Source organism: Pseudogymnoascus verrucosus (assembly GCF_001662655.1).
Source record: "Pseudogymnoascus verrucosus strain UAMH 10579 unplaced genomic scaffold scaffold_43, whole genome shotgun sequence".
NCBI classification, from domain to species: domain Eukaryota; kingdom Fungi; phylum Ascomycota; class Leotiomycetes; order Thelebolales; family Thelebolaceae; genus Pseudogymnoascus; species Pseudogymnoascus verrucosus.
In genome coordinates this window covers 193,637-211,810 of record NW_017263694.1, presented here as the reverse complement: position 1 = coordinate 211,810, position 18,174 = coordinate 193,637, and the positions used below count along the sequence as shown (strand labels likewise).

Below are 18,174 nucleotides of genomic sequence, written 5' to 3'. Positions count from 1 at the left end.
CCGGAAATGGCTGGAGGACGGCTGGAGAACGGCTGGAGGACGGGAAGCATGAGATGTGTTTCGTATTAGTACTAGACATATTCTACTGTTAGTCTTCGAACATAAAATGTCCTCTTCAGCTTGCGTCCCGGCATCTGGAATTCCCGCGCGGCAATACCGTTTATAAGTCTATCTTATACTCCAGTTGCATTGCATACGGTGAGTCTGCCAAGTCTGCCTAACAATCAATGTCTTTATATAGAAACAAGGGGAGCGTGCCGAGCCGAGACAGCTTGGAGCAGACAAGACAAGACAACAGGTGAGTTCCTAACCGCCTACACAGCGGCAATAGCCCAATACTCGTCCCCTTTTACTCCTGCAAATGCCGCGAATCACACAATGTGAGGGGTCTCTCAATGGCGAGGTGCAGATGCGGGATATGGATAGCAGGGGTTTTCGAGGATCACTACCCCCAACATGGTAGTTATCTCGCTAAGATGCGCCCATCCACCTGCTTCAATTGGTCATTGGCCGCAGTTTCAGCCTCGCTGTTGGACGCGTCTTTTCCCCGGGCGGCTGGTGAAGATTGTTGGAGATCAGGATCAACCAACAACGACAGCCTACAGCCTTGCCAGGGAAACTGGCAACGGCGACGTCCTTGTTGCAAATGCTACCATCTTCATCGCCGATACGGCTTCGATCATTCTATAGCCCTTAAAGACCTACCTTGCCTGCGCTCGAAAAGGAGGGGCCGCTTATAGGAGCAAAATCACACAACCGAACGTAACTCCACCAACAAGGCTACGAATCTCACGATGTCATCGCCCCAAGGCGACAGCGACGAAGGCTGGTGGCCAGAGGGCAAAGACCACCAAAACGGGTGGAGACTCGACATCGTCTCCCTCCTCGCCGTGATCGGCGAATCCTCCATGGCCGAACACTCCCAAGCCATGACAGCCTCCTGGATCGGGTGCCTCCCGCGCATCATCCCCGCGCCCCAAGTCCTCCTCAAGCCCACCCGCCCAACGCGAATGCCACACACTACCGCCAGCGTCGTGGGCGTCAAGAACGGCATCCAAGTCCCCACCCTCAACTACTTCCCCAACATCGTCCACCCCATCGAAGATCTCGCCCCCTTCTCCTTCCGCGTCTACCGCATCCGCCACTCCCGCCACGCCCTCTCCCAACACAACGACCCGCGCTCCTGGCGCTCCGTCAACTCCCGCCACAACACCACCCTCCCGCGACACAACGGCTTCTTCACCACCGCCTCCAACTTCCTCCGCGGCACCTGGCTGCGCCGCGCCGACCCCGAGAAAGCTCCCATCATCGCGGCACAGCCGCTGAAGCCCCCTCCTCATGTCCCCGCGAAGACCTTATCCCCGCTCAACCTCCTCAGCATCTTCTCCTGCGTCCTCACCTGGGCCATCTTCGCAGTCTCCCTCTACAACCGCGACGCCATCGCCTGCCTGGCACTCATAGCCATCTCCCTCGTCTCCACCATCGTCGGCTACGCATCCCTCTGGTCCCCACAGCTCATGAAGCGCACTTCCGGCGCTGTGGTGCCAGAAGGTGACGTCGTGATCCGCACGCGCGAGGGGGCCTTCATAGTCGTCAAATGCGACGAGAATGTCGCGCGGGAACTCTACACCGGGACGGAGGAATGCACATACCTCGTTCACTCTGTCCGCGCCTACCGCGCTCTCATCGGCCTCGCGACATTCATCCTCATGGTCGCCGTCGTGCTGCTGGGAAACTGTAATTTCAACCAACAAGCCGCCATAGGCAGCGCCTACATCGTGCTCAACGGGCTCTACTGGGCCGCCTCCCTCGTTCCCAAGAAGGAGTTCTGGGACCTCAAAATGTATGAGCGCGAGGACATCACGCCTGATGATTGTAGAGATGCGGATTGTGCGCGGCCGGGGGGGGAGCCGGATGATCTACCGAGTTTCACGAGGACGATGTGGTATGCGATTCGGGTTACGGGGGAGGTGGGGTGGGTGAGCACGAGTGGTGCGGCGCCGAGGACGAGGGAGTGGATGAGGTGGGTGCAGGCGGCGGAGAGGCAGGTTAAGGAACGGAAGCAGGGGTGGGAGACGTGGAAGGCGGTTAGGGAGAAGGATTTGTTGATTGGGCAGACGGAGAGGGGGGAGGAGGAGGGGGAGAAGGAGAAGGTGGTAGATGGAGAGGAGGGGGAGGGGGTGGTGGGGGAGGGGCGGTGAGGCTGGTGGTGATGATGATGATGATAGTGGGATAGATATTGGGATAGATAAGGTTGGATATAACGGCGGTGGGCATATATGGCGTCACTTTTATCTTCCCGTACCTTTACCAGTTCCTGTACCTTAATAAAAACTTGCATACCAACTTCCCTACCCCTCCCTGCCCTGTCCACCCTGACCCCTACAGCACTATCAACGATCGACGACACAGCATCCCGTCCCTCGTCTCTCATACCATACTTCAAACAAGGACACTTCAAACAACCCCCCCAACCATCCCTCTACATCTCAGACTCCCTCATCTCCACAAATAACCAACCGCTCTGCATATGTACTCCAGCAGCACACGGTACTCTCCGCACACACCCTCCTCTCGGCTCACGCACTCCCATTCCTCTGTACAGCATGCGGCTCGCTCCCCTGCCCGCTCGGCACGTCGGCCATCCAGCGCCAAGAAATTCACATGCGACCGAGCCGCTCGCCAACGAACGCGACCGGGGTGGTATCACATGTCAATCCCACCACACGCACGACTTCCAGATCTCGCATCTCGGTGTACTCGGTGTACAGCAAAAGTAGTACAGTACAACCAAGCATCTTGTATTCTGGGGGAGGGTACTGAGAGGATGCGGGCCTCGGGGTAAGCTGGGACCTCTCTGGGGGAGGGACTCTGGGGGAGGGGACTGGGGAAAGAAGCTCTACCCATCCCATCCCCGGAGTGTGCTAAAGTCTGGGGTTTAGTGTGTTGCGGGGTTGGAGACGACGTCGTAAGAAAGTGAGGTTGGTGATGTGAGACTTTTTTGTTGGAGGCGTGGTTTTTTGAAGGTTAAGGTTCGGGGTGGTTTGAGACATGTTTGTCGCGGGTTGGATTTTTGAGCGTGGCGTGGTGTGTGACGATCCGGGTGGTGGTGGCGGTAGGAATTGGGGTTATGGCGTTTGGAGGAGTTGGGGATTTGGAGATTCTGTCTCAGGGACCGATTCTGGTGGAATTAGGACAAAATCGAAGAAATCACTTTCCCGAGTTAGAACGATGTCACAAGATGTCAATTGGGGGGAAATATGGTTTCTGAGTGATAGATGGCCGTTTTTGTTCTGTGTGTTGAAAAAACGCGAAACTGGGTATTTTATCATCCTATCAATCCTATCTACAGTCCCCTCTCTTCCTTCCTCCTCCTTTCTCTCGTCCGTCTCCTCCTCCTCTTCCCTCCCCTCACAGTAGCACTGCAACAAATTGCATCCCGAGATTAAACAAAGTATAAGATCCAAACGCATATTCGTGACATGACAACAACAACAACAACAACAACCACCCACTCAACTCAACTCAACACACCCACTTAAGCAGCACCAGAGCAGTTATATAACTTCGCTCCAGTAGTCTCGAAAAGCGCCTCTCCAACACCAATCGACGTAGACTGAGCGTGAAGCGCAAGCGCATCAGCGAAGTACGGCAGCGGCTGTCCGTGGTTGATGACGCTCTCGCCCATAAGATCGAAAGGCATGACACCATCGGTACAGTACGGCTTCTTGCGGAGGGCGAGGAGGATGGGCGCCTGCTCGATTTCTGCGCGGACGCTGACGTTGTTGATTCCCGGGCGGATGAACATGTCGTCGATGTACAGAGTTCCGATCTTCTCCTGCTCAAAGTAGTTTGCGAAGGTGGCGTTGCCGACCTCGAAGGTGAGGATGGAGGGGTTGGGGATGTTTGCGTAGCCGTGGAAGTTCTCGCCGGTAGAGAGGGAGACGTTGGCCTTGGTGACCGCGAGGCCCTTGAAGCCGTTGATGCCGACGAGGGTGACAGTCTTCTTGAAGGAGACCTTTGCGGCCTTGAGGCCCTTGACGTGCACGTGCGTCTCGCCCTCGATGGTGACGGCCAGGGACGAGTTCCAGAGGTACCACGAGTTGAAGTCGATGAAGGGCTGGAGGGCGGTGCCGTTGATCTCCTGGGTGACGTTGACGATGGCCAGGCCGGTCTTGGTCTCGGGCATGCGGAGGGTCATGATGGGGGTGTGCGGGAGCTTGTCCTCGAGGTACATGATGGCGTCGAAGCCGTCGACGACGGCGGGGATGGAGTTGGAGCTCGATACGGTGGAGTTGATGGAGATCTGCACGGTGTTCGTCTTGGTGTTGGTGACGGAGATGCCGTCGATGCTCAGGGTGGACTTGTTGACCTTGTCCTGGATGATGCGGGGGAACCCGACGAGGACGCTGTGGGGAGTGCTTGTTAGAGGAGATGCGCGCGCGCGGAGGCGATAGATGGCAATAAGCCGGTTTTAGGGTATAACTTACAGAGGAAGAGTTACGATGAGCACACCGCAGCAGAACATGATCACGAGCACCCACCAGTACTTCCTGACGAGAGTCATGAACTTGCCTCTCTGGGGCTTCTCGGCGTTCTCGATGTTATTCTCGACCTGGCTATCGCCAGTCTCGCCCTTATTAAGACTCATAGCTGCTCGTTTATAAGTGAAAACGGCGAAACGTCGGGGGTGTTGTTTGGGTTGATTTGAAGTAGACGGTTAAATGCGCGACCTGGATGGGAAGTTGGGACGCAGGTGAGAATCGAAAGGGGGATCGTCTTCTGAAGGAGAGATTGAGGCGAGTATTAGGGAGAGCGACGACGGGGAGGAGAGGACGAAGGTCGACGATGAAGAAGTATGAGAACAAATCGAGCTCGTTTTCTAGAGGGGATTGGGAGGAAGATATGTGAAATTAGGAGTTTGTCAGTCGGGGGGAGGACTAAGTCCCGAATAGGTTTAGGATATTGGGTATTGCATTGAGTTGGTTTGGTTAGTAGTGGTTTAGTAGTGTTTAGTAGTTTAGTATGGTAGTAGTGAAATAGCAGTCTAGTAGGGTTTTAGCTGGGGCTCGTGAGGCGACATGTGGGCACATTTGGGACATTGGGGAGCAGTGTAGAATGGGTGTGAGTAGAAGTACCCCATAGTTGAAGCAGTGCAAGCGAAGGTAGCAAGTATGAGGAAAGATAGAGTAGTGACCCGTGCTTCTTTTCTGTGGGAGATGGAGAAGGACAGGGGGGTGTGAAGGGAGTGGAGGGAGTGGAGTGGAGGGGAGGGGAGAAGGGGAGGGGGTGATGGGGAGGGAGGATGGGGAATGTGGAGGGATGGTGGAGGGATGGTGGAGAGAGAATAGGTGTAGTGGATTGGAGGTACTTCACCAAATAGCCAAGGGTACTCAACCACCCTTACCACCCCTAACCACACTAACCACCCTATCCCCCATCCAGCCACCACAATGCCACTCATGACGCCAAGCCCCCCCTCCCCAGTACCCCGATTGCCCAATCACCATCCCCCCTTACCAACCCTTACACACTCATCGCAACCAAATGGCTCGTGAACGTCTCCACCCGCCACCCTTCCATCCCTGCAACCGACCCCAATCCCCCCTCCCATCCACTTGCCCAAAGCAGACTAAGCCTGTCAACAAAATCCAATCATAGCGTGTATAGACGTCTAGACGTTCAAGGGGATTGGAGAAAGTGGATCGGACACCCCGCACATTCTAGGTCGCTCGGCCTTTTCGGGCGTTTTCTTCTTTTTTTTCTGTGCAGGATCGTGCCACCCTTCTATGAGCATGTGAAAGTCGATGGGGTTGTGGATGTGGGTGTGTGTCCAACGCACGACAGACAGACATCAGCCATGTACCGTACCCATACTGTGCCGTGCGGAAGTGTACATAACCCTGCAGTGGCAGCTGAAAGACAGGCGCCACCACACGAGTACTCCCACCACACAAGAAGTGAACGTGATAATGCCAATGCTATTGAAATGAACCCGATACGAAACTCCCTCCTTCCTTCCTTCCTGCCCAGCTCTTTTACCCAATACCAAGACCAACACTCTACACTCTACGCATAACATCTAATCCTACTACAACTGCACGCACTGCCACAAACAGCGCAATCCTCTTTTCGCCTATATCTCCGTCTATGTCTATAGTACACCATACTAACAGCACGCACCCTCACCACCTCATCTCCGCTCACGCCCCCCATCAACACACCACTGAAATGACAATCGCCCCCCGCCCAGCCCATCACCAGTCTTGGTGCATCCTGACGTGTGCCCTTCCACAGCCCAGATGGGTCGCTAATCGGCCCACCACCACCACCACCGCCACAGGGTACATTACTGCAGGGAACCGCAAGCCCCCCAAAATAGCTCTAGTTCTAAAAGCGGAGTAGTACATATACGAAAAGGGGTACATGTGTGGAGCCCGGCTTCTGACTAGACCGGCGGATAGCACGTGCTCCACTTGGCTTTCGTTGGCTGTGGTTACGGGGGTGGTTTCACATGTGGTGTTGTGTGGTGTGCGGTCACGTGTTTTGGTGGTTTTGGGTGGTTTGGGTGGTTTGGTAGGTATGAGACAGCTGTCTCAGCTGGGGGGAGAGGTATCTTTGGGTTTTGGGTGTGATTTGTGTTTATGAGTGGTACTTTCCGAACACCATCGATAAGGAGAAATGACGACAGGTGGTTTAACGGGAACAAAGTCGCAGTAGCAGGCAATAAAGCCATTGATCATATATCTACTGCATCTATCCGGCAAGGCCGTCGTCGGTATACGCGTTTCCTTCTCTCGCCTCATACATACTGTACATAGTACTGTAGAACACCGCCCACCGCCTTCCATACCTCACACACAGCACAGCCCATCTGCAGTACCACCACCGGCCATCCCATCCCATCCCGTCTCGACGATCCAAACAGCCACACCCGCGTCCAAACCACGTACAGTACCACGCACCACGGTTATCCTCCCGTTACCAACGATCTCCCACACCACAGCACCCACGTGAGATCGGCTGCCGTTACTGTGTGTGGTATTGTATCTGCGGCGAATTGTCGGGTAAAAGAGCCGCTACGGTATCAGCACCAGCAGTGCCAACGACAGACAGTACCAACACCACCAGTAACAGAAACGGTAGACAGCAGTAACAGAAACAGAAACACTAGACAACAAAACCATCACCATCCAGTTCACATCCCTTACCCACCCCATCACCCCTCTCTCGCGACGTTTACTCTATCTAGATAGTGGATCATCGGAAGAGAGGGTCGGGGTCGGGGAAGAGGGTCCCTCCCTCACTCACTCAAGTCAAGTCGGCAGGGTATCTATCTATCTATCGGCAAGGTAAGGTAAGGTAAGGTAAGGTAAGTTCCCCAGTCCCGCCTTCCTCTCCCCGCGTTCCTCCGCAGAAATTGATCCTCCTCGGTAACCCGTTTTACAACTGTGCTTTTCGGTCCCCGCTCCGCTTTGTGCTGTAGGTGATACCTAGTAGTTTACTCCATTCCGATGGGGCTGAAGTTCCCCACGTCCCCTCCCTCCGTGGGGAATGGTGGTGAGTGGGTGCTGTGGTGGTTCAGGGATCGCAGCCGATGTCTTGGAAAGAGATGTGGGAAGGAATGCGGATTGCAGACCCCGCGGGGTGTTTTCGTCACTGCGGGATGCGGGTGAGTGGTTTCATGGTGGTGATGTGCTGCTTAGCTAGGATATACATTCTTGGCAGGGCGGTTTCATGCGCTGTGATGATAACATGAGGAATGTGGTTGAGGTTGGTATTTTCGATATCATGTGTTTGTGTTTGGGTTGGGGCATGTGAAAACTTGGAGTTTTTGTTGGTTTGGATGGGGGTTATGGGAGTTGTTGATGGGATGCGGCGATGAGGGGGGGTGTTGGTCCTATGCGGTTATGTATTGATGTCATTAGTGAACCTTGAGGGTTAATGGTTGTTTGATGCTGCAATGGAGCAGGGCTGGTGTGCTATGGAGCCTTGATGTTGGGTGTGGTGATGGTGTAAATATACCCAAGGCAGATGAAGATCTTAGCGGGCGAGGGAATTAATAGATAAGATCAATAATAATAATAAAATGAGTAGGAAAACAGCATAGAGGGCTTAACTCTAATAATTAGCTTTGTTAACTGCTAACGTTGTTAATTATTAAAACTACTAAAAATATATATAACGTAATTTATATATAAGTTGCCTATATAAGCAAGTTGCCTACTAAAACACTAATAAATCAACTATTACTACTACTACTATACTACTATCTTATATAATAACCCTTATTTAACTATAATTAAATCCTTATATCTCTTAATGTATTCTATAAGCAAGTAAGCTATATAAGTAAGTAAGCTATAAAAACACTAAAATCTAACTATTACTAGTATATACGCTTCTCACTTCTGATCAATTGGGTCCTACTGGTGATACGGAAATTATCATACCACTACTCTAATTATCATACCACTATCCTACGGAACCTACTAAGCGCAGTTCAACATGTATGGCATGGTCGATAAGCCGGTTCTTCGACGCGACGGAGCCTCGCACAGCGTAGGCGTCGTCGTATCCCCACGTGAGCAAGCGGGCACGGGGAAGCTTGGGTGGCAGCAGCATGGTCGGCCATGGGATGGACTGTTTTAAGGCTATCCATGTACTGTCTCGGCTCACTGTGAGGCCATGGACAAAACAAATGTCGGTCGTAGCATCAGGAGAGTTCTACAACGCTTCTACGGTGCCGTGCCTACAAGGTGCCGTGCTTCTACGGTGCCGTGCTTCTACAGTGCTGTGCTTCTACGGTACTGTAACCTCCCTCATGCCTTTGCTTCAGCCATGGCAAGCTGCCAGATCCGCTCAGCCCTGCTGATCGGCTTCTCACTGAGTCGACGGGCCGCCACATTCACGGATCCACCCAGTATGGTTCTGTACAGCGCGTTGCGGAGTTGTCACGAAACCACGTGACCACGTGACACGGATCTGCGTGTAATCATGTATACCCCTTAAAGCTTTACCGCAGGGGCTGTTTTTGGCATCTACGAGTTAAATGAGAGAGCCGTAAAACTACCGAGGGAGCTAGCCAACACTACCATACCCTAACGATAGCACGACCAATTAGCGCTCGCTAAATGAATAACGCATTCAGCTAATCAACCAACAATGTCTTGTATTGTGGCACAAGACCATTCGTTCGTGCTCACAGTACCTGCGGCCGACGGGCTTCGTCTGCGACAGGACAACTTACTAAACTTTCAAATTTGCAGGTATTATTGACGATAACTAAATAACTTACAACTATCTCATACAATGTATAAGCCCGAATTATAGACGGAAGAAGATAAGTTCTGAACGAACCGCTGTCTTACAACGGGCAGAATGAAAGAGGTCCCTATTTGCAACGATGCCTCAAATTAATAAAGCGGTGATCACGGCGCAGGCGACTAAAATGGCTGTGACACGATCCTCAGCTCATATCTCGCTGTTCACGGCGCCACGTTTAACTATGATAGCCAACGAGAATTCAAATGCGATCACTTTGTTTCGAAACAATATATCGAGAACACTCATAGCAGGCAAACTGTCCGAGACATTCTAGTTAGCTGGCCGGCTGAACTGTACTAATTTGGTGATTGTCTTAAAGGTATAGTATCGTTAGAAGCTTAGCAGCGGAAAGGCAGACAAAGTGGCTGGCGTAGCTAAGACACTTTGTGGAAACGGCCTAAGCAAAGCGGTTTACCCTTGACAAATTGTAGCTAGTGCATATAACAATCCCGAATTTTGACACCAGACAGGCTAGTGTAACGGCCAGGCAATACAGGTATTCTTTTGTTTGCTTTCTAGGGTCTAACAAGGGTGAAAGACTATAAAGTTCAAGGGGTTCTCCTATATCACCTACCCTAAACAATTCTAGTCATCAAAACATACCAAAATACTCGAACAGGTATAAAATCTAGCCCCTTTTTAAACGCAAGTTGTCAATGCCCTTTTATTAACCCTTAAAGGATATAAAAATGGTGGCTATCATTAAGCTCCTCGTCTTGGCTTTAACTGCCTCCGCAACGCCCCTCGTCTACCGCGACGTCATTACGGTTCAGAACGATATAACGCAAAAGATTGGCCCTCAAATCAACACCCTTAACAAGGATGTAAGCGGCTTTCCTGCTAGCGGCTTGACTGGGGCACTGGCTATTCACGGAGACGTACAAACCCTTGTTAGTACTGTGAATACTGCGATTACCAACATTAAGAGCACGGGCTCCTTTGGCACAGTGTCTGGTACTACCATCCTTGCAAATATCCAGGCCATTGTTCCGGATTTGCTGGCAACGTTGGAAAATATCGGACTCCAAGAGCCAAGTTGGGCCCAAATTGCGGGTGGACAAGCCCTTATGCTCAGTGATCTCCATTCTCTGAACACAGCTTTCAGTAACTATATGGACGCTATCATAGGCGCCGAGCCTCTTCTTCTCAAGTCTGGGGGGGTGGCAATCAAGGCCCAGATAACCGGTGCCTTCACCACTGCTATAGCCGCCTACTCATACGTATAGAGCCTTGGGCTATCTCACGCCATCAAATAACGGGGTTCAGTCAGCAAGAGTTGGGTTGGTTGTTGGATGTGATGTTGGAATGAGTGTGGTTGGTGAGTTTGGAGGGTATGGGATGGTAGGGTAGGGTGATATGCGTAATAGAACATGTTTTTTGGTAAAAAGGATATTCAGATAGAGTACGTAGCCCAACAGCACGTTGAAAATTGGAGATATGGTAAAGTAATATCATAATCCAGCTATGAGATGGCGTTCCAGGTCGTGTGGTAATGATATGGGCTGAAGGATATATCATAGTACAGTATGATCCAGATAAATACCAACTGTACGGCATAAATCGAGTCAAACCAAATCCCCAAAACATGGTAACGTAATATGATAAATCTAGCTGCGAGCACGGCGTCCCAGGTCGTGAGCTGATGATATGGGTAAGTAAAAGAATATAATATCCCCCCCCCCCCCTTTTCAATCTACCACTCTAGATTCTCTCCCACTCTCTAGATTCTCTCCTACCTACCCCTACTTTCTTCCCCTTCTTCTCTCCTGGCCTCCCGTCTCCCCCCCCCTCCCAACACACGCCCCTCAACCATCGATGCGACAAACAAACAATCCCCCCTATCCCAAATGCGGGGAGATGTGAGAGGTGATAAGACTCAGTTCGCGCAACACCCAAGCGTGACACAAAGAATCAGAGATCCCGAGGTGTTGATCCCACAGAACTTGTTTGGTGGGCATGGTAGATCTATTTTTTAGGCATCAGCTTTGTTTCTCATCCTCTCCCCCATCTTCTCTCACATCCTCCTCTCTATTCTCATTCCTGCTCCCCATCCTCATCCTCCCTCCAATCCTCCTCCGCCATTCCTAACCCCCCAATTCATTCCACCCCTACCTCACACCCGCCCATCCATCACCATCTCCCCCCCCTCCCCCCCATCAAAACAAAGACAACAACACCGAAAGTATAGAGACACCCAACAACTCTCCCCTAAAACAATAATTCTCACACTCCTGACAATTATTCCATGCACATCCCGCCCCAGCGCGCTCAGCTAGCAGTGCATTGGCGCGGGGACTGAGTGAGGTGGCGGGGGAGGTGTCGACTGGGGATACGAGGACGGCGGTGGTGGCTGCGGAGAGGGCGAGGAGGAGGGTTGGGATGTGCATTGTGCTGGGTTGGGTTGGTTGGGTCGCTGGGAAATGTGGGATGGTTGGCTGGATGGTCGGGAAGTGTGGGATGGTGGTGGTGGTGTGATTGTGAGTATGATATTCGTGATTCTCCAGGAAAGAAAGAAGGTTTTTATATGGGTCCCGGGAGCCTAGTTGCCTTGTAGAGAAGAGTGCAGAAAGGTAAGAAACGTGCGGGAGTATGTGTGCGGGAGCGGATCTTATTTTTTTCGTCCTCAAGTTTGATGGTAGAATATTTTAAAAATCCGCAAGAAAGCATCATGAGGCTTCATGAAGCTTCATGATTCGTGGAAAAGCTCAAGTAAGCAAACACCAAGACATGCAAAAAAACGCAAAGGAAAACAGCTCACCAATTTCGGAATCTCCTATTCCAGACACAAGAAGCGTCGTTCCAACCGTCAACCTCCTGAAATGTGAAAAAGATATCGGCTTCCAATAAAGCCAAGACCATCACTCACCTCATGCGGTCTTCACTGCCCTGAGCAGAGACACCCCACCAATCCGGTATACAGCAGCAAGCAGCGATATAGCTCCTTCCGATGCAATGGTTGGCCGGCGTGCAGATAACCAGCGCGCGGCTGATTATCCGCATCTGTCCTGCATCGAGTCCAAGACAGATATGAGATAAGATTCGATCCAAGATAAAAGAAAGCGAACAAAAAAGCGCGCAGATTTTGGTTAAGAAATTCATTCCTACCTTGTCCATCTCCATACCTAACCGCGCGAGGCTCACCACTCCTATATACCACCACCACCACCACCCACCTGTGGCTCACCCCCATCCCCGCGCCACACCCCTACCTGCGCCACACCCCCTCACAATCACCACCAAGGGAACCACGGCCCGCTCGCCCAGCCTCAGGAAATCCGAGCCGTTTGAGCCTCGTCCAGCACCCCCCCGGTCCCGCTCCTGTGGCTTTTCGCAAGCGCCCATGGCGAGGGTCTGGATTGGGGACGGGGGTGTGTGGTGGGCGTGGAAGTGGGATGCGGCTTGTGGATGGACGGCGCGGCGGAGGGGGATGGGTTGGCTTCCTGAGGTGAGGTTGGTGGTGGTGAGGCGGGTTGAGGCGAGGGGTGGTGGAGATGTTCGGATGGGAGCGAGGTGATATTTTGGAGGGGGGATTTTTGGAGGGCATGTGAGACGGCGGGTTGCCATGTGGCGTGATGTGGTGTGTGTTCCTACAGTAGAGATGGTTTTGCGGGGGATGGTTTGGGGGGAAGCTGTATGTAAGAGAGATCTTCGCTGCCCTCGCCATTCTCACGATAGCGCTTCGAGAAGGGTAAAATGTAGAGTATGATGTAGAGTAGCCGCCTGCCTCCTGTCTACTATGTAAACATATACCAGACATATCATCGTACCACCAGCCAATAAGCCTCCATGTCTCCATACACACACTTCAGTATAAGCACCACTCCCCCTTCACCTCCACCGGGACGAGCCAAGCTTGACCACCGTCAAGCACCATCTGCATGGGCTTATGATCTCGTGCAAAACCCAGTGTGTGAGGGGAGATTAGACGAGATTGGTGGAGATTGGTGAGAGGTCTCGCGTCGACGTCCCTATCCATGGCGCCCCCTTGTCAAAACACGGCAGCAGCCCAGCTCGTTTGTTCCCGCTTTGGCCAAGACGGAAGACGGGCAGCGTGTGGCGCTTTGGGGATTTTTTTTCTTGGGAAGAGGGAGGGGGTTTCTCCGGTTGGTGGAGTGGGGAGCGGAGGGAGGGGAGGAGGGATGGATGGGCTGGATGCGTACGAACGGAGGAGGTATTTTGGTGATAATCGGCGGAGGGAGAGGAGGAGGAGTTAGGGCATTTGAGTAGGAGAGAGGCAGTGGGGATGCTGTATACGGCTTGTGATGGAAGGGAGAGAAGGATACGGCGTGACTTCGTATTTGAGTAGTAAGCACAATGGGAAGTCGTGATGATGTGTACTGTACATGTCAAAGCAGAAATCGAGAAGTGAAGCCCTTGGATAGCCAAGAATCAGTGCATCCCAAGGAAAGATCGATACGATGCACAACAATCAATACCCTCCTTGTGCCTCCCTGCGAGTTTGGATGAGATAGAGTGCTCTATGCGTGCCCAATTCCCAGCGCCATGTCCAACAAACATCTGACATCAATATTCGGGCCTATTTCTCCGCGCAGAAAGAGGGTTAGACCAACGCGACGCCTCCCAACTACAACTAAACTACCACTAGTAAGGATCGATGAGTGGAGAGCCAGAGAATACTCCGCACTCCATGCCGGTGTGGGTAGCTCTAGTTGGGTGCTGGGGCGGCAAGATTGGCTGCAGCTGAAAATGTTCTAGGTCGTGTGTCTGAGTCTGACACTTGCCCTAGTCGGCCGCTGAACCGGGGGGTTGGATGGTGATTTGTTGGTATGGACTGTGTAGACTGTTGGAGGGGTTGTCGCTCGCCGTAAATGCACTTTATCGACGCAGCCATGGAAGCCAAATATTGACTTGTTATAGTGTTGGACGCATCTCTGTATGGAGCACTTTAGAGTGATGTGCGTCTCTTTACTGTGAAGAGTGCTGTATAGTACTCTAATCATGCATCATCCTAGTCAGCTGCACGCTCCCTTCGACGCCCCTTCCAGCGCTTCCACCAACTACACACCTTCTTCCCCTTCCTTTCCCCCTTCGTAAAGTGCTTTCCCACCCAACTAATTCCACGTGGATATAGTGCTGTGCTATAGTAGAGTACACGGCATGAAACCAGGACGGCCAAGGCTAGTGAGCCGGCGCATGGCTGAAGAAGAAAAGCTTGGACGTCAGTTATTCCTTCCATGACACCTTCGAGAACAATATGCCGGTGCGACGGCGTATACTATAGCTTCTATAGCTGCTATAGTGCTGCAGTAGTTAGAAAAGTAGCGCTGTGGCGGTCTGAGACATATGAAGCCTACCACAGTTTGAGACTGGCACTGACACTGGCACTGAGACTGAGACTGAGAATGACACCTCTTCGAGTATAGAATATGCAAGTAGACTGACTACGAGCGAGGACACGTAGGATGCTGTAATCACATCACTCATCACATCACGCATCATGATCATTCATCACAGGGCCGGTGGTCCTCCCGTTCCATCACCATTCGTTCCTTCCCTCTCGCCTCGCCGCCATCACATTCCGTATATTCCGTTAGAGAACCCCATATCGGTTCCTTCCTTCCCCACTCTATAATTGTAATATTGACATTGCCCGTTCCAGCCCGTTCCTACTCCATTCTCCCTCATCTCTGCCTCGTCTCTATCCAAATGTAGCTGTCGATTATTGAGGAGTCCTGTCCTTGTCATGGGGAAGGGTACAAACTAAGCACTCCGTTACGAGTCTGGTGTCTGCACTTGTCAGGGACATGGTAGTAGGCAGATGGGTCTATCAAACTTCAATTGAACCAGTCACAATTCAGCCTTTTACACCTAATTCCAGACAAACGTGACAGAGAGTTCAGAGGCCAATAGCGCACTCCACATTTTATCGCTTCGTCCTCTTTTCTCGTCTTCGCCGTCGTGTCTCTTGTAACGGAACTGTGCTCCCGGTGCCTATATGCAGTTAGACCAACAACCAACAGTCAAGCCCCGACCGCCCAGAACAGCTTTGCCACCCCTGACGCCTCCGGCTTCCTGTACCTCCCAAAGTCTCCCCTTAGCAACCCCCTAGGAACACGAAAACCTGGGGTTGGACGAACCACAGCGCGTCAACCCTACTTTACTCAGACGCTACTCGTTCTTCAGCCCGTCAGATCCGCGTTCTACGCTGCACTCGACCATGCTCCCCACTCTATTTGCGCCTGTTCTCTCCTTCTCTCCTCCTTCTCTCTGGCTTCCTTCGCCTTACCGGTTCCTTTGCCCGTTCCCTCCGCGCCACCATCACGCCTCTCTCCCTCTCCATCTCCTCCCCCCCGCCATCCATCCCTGCACCTCCACTCCCGCCCGCCTTCGTTCCCTCCCCGCTCTCTCTCTAAACCCCATACTATGGTACAGACTCTCAAAAAAGTCACGGCCCTCACGGAGTGTTGTGCCCTCAAACTACTCTAATCCCCATGCTATCTGCGGATCCACCATGTCCATGGCCCCATCTTCACATCATCTCCATGTTCAGTGAGACAGAACATGGACCCCCCCCCGGCGCTGCAGCTCTAGTATCAACTGTCATTCTCTTAGAGTACAACCTTCTTCTCACTGTTCCCACATTTCTCACACAGGATAAGTACGGTCCACTTCCCCAGCTCCTTCCTCTTTTTCTTTTTCTATCATCAACCACTACCGCCCTCCATCAACAACCTCGAGAGTTTAGAAGCCTCGACCCGCCGCCATGTCGGACATCAAGGATCTCAAGGACCTCAAGGCCGACCACCAAAGCATTACTCAGGATGATGTATGTTCAAGCTCCTGCCTCTCCTCCTCCGCTCATGGAGCGCCATCACCCCCGCAAAACGCCGATCACGAGTACTGACTGCTGCTATAGCTCGATAAGGATACCGTTGCCGCCGTCAAGGTGGTAATTGGTGATGAGGCCTTCCAGCAGGCCATGCTCAAGGAGCCCCCGCGCCCCTTCAGCTCCCACTCTTTTATGCTCTACCTCGTCGTCGGTGTCGGCTTCTTCTGCTCTACCACCAACGGATATGATGGATCTCTCTTCGGCACCCTTCTCGCCAACGAAAACTTTAAGGGTTTCTTCCATGTCGCCAACGCTGGCGCCTGGACTGGTAAGTGCTGATCCTCTACTTCAGCTGGCTCATAAATCTGACCAAACCACAGGTATCGTCACCTCTATGTACCAAATCGGCAGTGTTGTCGCTATTCCTTTCATCGGTCCCGCCATTGATACCTGGGGAAGACGCGGCGGCATGTTCATCGCAGGCCTTATTATCGTCATCGGTGTTATCATCCAGGGAACTTGCATCGCTACCCACAGCGTCGGTCAGTTCATGGGCGGCCGTTTCCTCCTCGGTTTCGGTGTCGGGATCATCGGGTCCGCTGGCCCAACCTACGTCGTCGAGATGTCCCACCCAGCTCACCGTGGTGTGACGACCGGCCTCTACAACGTCTTCTGGCCCGTCGGAGCCCTCGTTGCCACTGGTGCCGCCCGCGGTGGCCTCACGTACACCGGCAACACCCAGTGGCTCATCCCAGTGTGGCTCCAGATGATGTTCCCCGGTCTCATCGTCCTCTTGGCCTGGTTCCTCCCCGAGTCTCCCAGATGGATGTACGTCCGCGGCCGAGTCGTCGAGGCACAGGCCACCCTCACCAAGTACCACGGTCAGGGCAACCCCAACAGCGAGTGGGTCAAGCTGCAGATGATGGAGTACGAGACTCACTTGGAGATCGATGGTACCGACCGCACCTGGTGGGATTACCGGGCGCTCTTCCGCGATCGCGCCTCCCGTTACCGCCTCCTGATGAGCTGCATCATCTCCCTCTTCGGGCAATGGGCCGGAAACGGTATCGTATCTTACTACCTCAGCAAGTTCCTCGACACTGCTGGTATCCGCGGCCAGACCACCCAGATCAACGTCCAGCTCGGTATGAACGCCATCCAGATCGTCTTCGCCGGCTTTGGTGCCACCCAGGTTGACCGCTTTGGTCGCCGCCCCATGCTGATCTGTGTCAACCTCGCGTGTTGCTTGTGCTGGGTCGGTATCACAGTCGCCACCTCCATCGCCAATGTCCAAGAGAACAGTACCCCGGAGTATCTCGCCAGCATCCCCAGCCCTGTCTCCAAGGCCGTCCTCGCCTGGGTCTACATCTTCCAGATCTGCTACTCCTTCGGCTGGACCCCAATGCAGGCTCTCTACCCCGTCGAGGTCCTCTCCTTCGAGATGCGCGCCAAGGGAATGGCCTTCTCCAACTTGTTCACATCCATCGGCCTCCTCGCCAACCAGTTTGGTGTCTCCGTCTCCCTCGTCAACATCGCCTGGAAGACCTACATCGTCTTCTTGGTGTGGTGTGCCGTCCAGGCTGGTCTCATCTGGTACTTCGTTCCCGAGACCAAGAACCGCACAGTATGTTTATCTTCACCCCTCCCCTTACTATACCACAAACTAACACACCCTTTCTTAGCTCGAGGAACTCGACGCCATCTTCCACTCCAAGAACCCCCGCAAGGCCTCCACCGAGCGCAAGAAGCTCGAGCTCGATGTCAACTCCAACGTTATCCACGTGGACAACGTCGAGAAGACGGGCCTTGCAGCCATTCTTTGAGCGTGCTGATTGCTTTTTGCGCCAGCCGCTTTCTTGGTGTAGTGTGTTGTTTAGATAGATAGTCGGAGAGATACATTCCTTTGGATGAGTGCGACTTTACTTAGGAAGTTTTAATTGGAAATGTGTTCTCCTACCTTGATTTTTCTCCTTGCTGTGATTGTCTATTTCCTGCCCATTTTGGTGACTTTTGTGAATCGCCGTAGTCCAATCCCTTCAACGCATCTATCTCCATAC

General features: G+C 52.7%; 4 protein-coding genes across 4 annotated transcripts; 3 read left to right on the top strand and 1 right to left on the bottom strand.

Annotated features, from left to right (window-relative positions):
• Positions 1-36: 36 nt before the first annotated feature.
• VE01_08251 (uncharacterized protein) lies at positions 37-2,201 on the top strand (the record flags this gene model as incomplete). The annotated part of the gene is made up of 1 exon (XM_018277679.2): positions 37-2,201. Exon 1 carries the CDS (start codon positions 795-797, stop codon positions 2,199-2,201), a length of 1,407 nt encoding a protein of 468 aa, XP_018127658.1. The 5' UTR covers positions 37-794.
• A 1,063-nt stretch (positions 2,202-3,264) lies between these two features.
• On the bottom strand, positions 3,265-5,088 carry VE01_08250 (uncharacterized protein). The gene is made up of 2 exons (XM_018277678.2): positions 4,491-5,088; positions 3,265-4,409 (listed from the first exon to the last, which is right to left on the bottom strand). Exons 1-2 carry the CDS (start codon positions 4,649-4,651, stop codon positions 3,539-3,541), a joined length of 1,032 nt encoding a protein of 343 aa, XP_018127657.1. The 5' UTR covers positions 4,652-5,088; the 3' UTR covers positions 3,265-3,538.
• Positions 5,089-10,016: 4,928 nt separating this feature from the next.
• Positions 10,017-10,553, top strand: VE01_08249 (uncharacterized protein; the record flags this gene model as incomplete). Its single annotated transcript, XM_018277677.1, has 1 exon — positions 10,017-10,553. One exon carries the CDS (start codon positions 10,017-10,019, stop codon positions 10,551-10,553), a length of 537 nt encoding a protein of 178 aa, XP_018127669.1.
• A 5,168-nt stretch (positions 10,554-15,721) lies between these two features.
• VE01_08248 (uncharacterized protein) lies at positions 15,722-18,073 on the top strand. The gene is made up of 4 exons (XM_018277676.2): positions 15,722-16,114; positions 16,205-16,445; positions 16,498-17,741; positions 17,800-18,073. The coding sequence occupies exons 1-4, from the start codon at positions 16,052-16,054 to the stop codon at positions 17,938-17,940; spliced, it is 1,689 nt and encodes a 562-aa protein (XP_018127670.1). The 5' UTR covers positions 15,722-16,051; the 3' UTR covers positions 17,941-18,073.
• The last annotated feature ends 101 nt before the right edge of the window (positions 18,074-18,174 follow it).

Excerpts from the sequence above, each read along its gene's own strand:
- VE01_08250 (XM_018277678.2), bottom strand. The coding sequence starts at position 4,651 with ATGAGTCTTAATAAGGGCGAGACTGGCGATAGCCAGGTCGAGAATAAC. Across the intron at positions 4,410-4,490 it reads CTCATCGTAACTCTTCCTCT|CGTCCTCGTCGGGTTCCCCC; the intron begins GTAAGTTATACC and ends CACTCCCCACAG.
- VE01_08248 (XM_018277676.2), top strand. The coding sequence starts at position 16,052 with ATGTCGGACATCAAGGATCTCAAGGACCTCAAGGCCGACCACCAAAGC. Across the intron at positions 16,446-16,497 it reads CAACGCTGGCGCCTGGACTG|GTATCGTCACCTCTATGTAC; the intron begins GTAAGTGCTGAT and ends ACCAAACCACAG. Across the intron at positions 17,742-17,799 it reads CCGAGACCAAGAACCGCACA|CTCGAGGAACTCGACGCCAT; the intron begins GTATGTTTATCT and ends ACCCTTTCTTAG.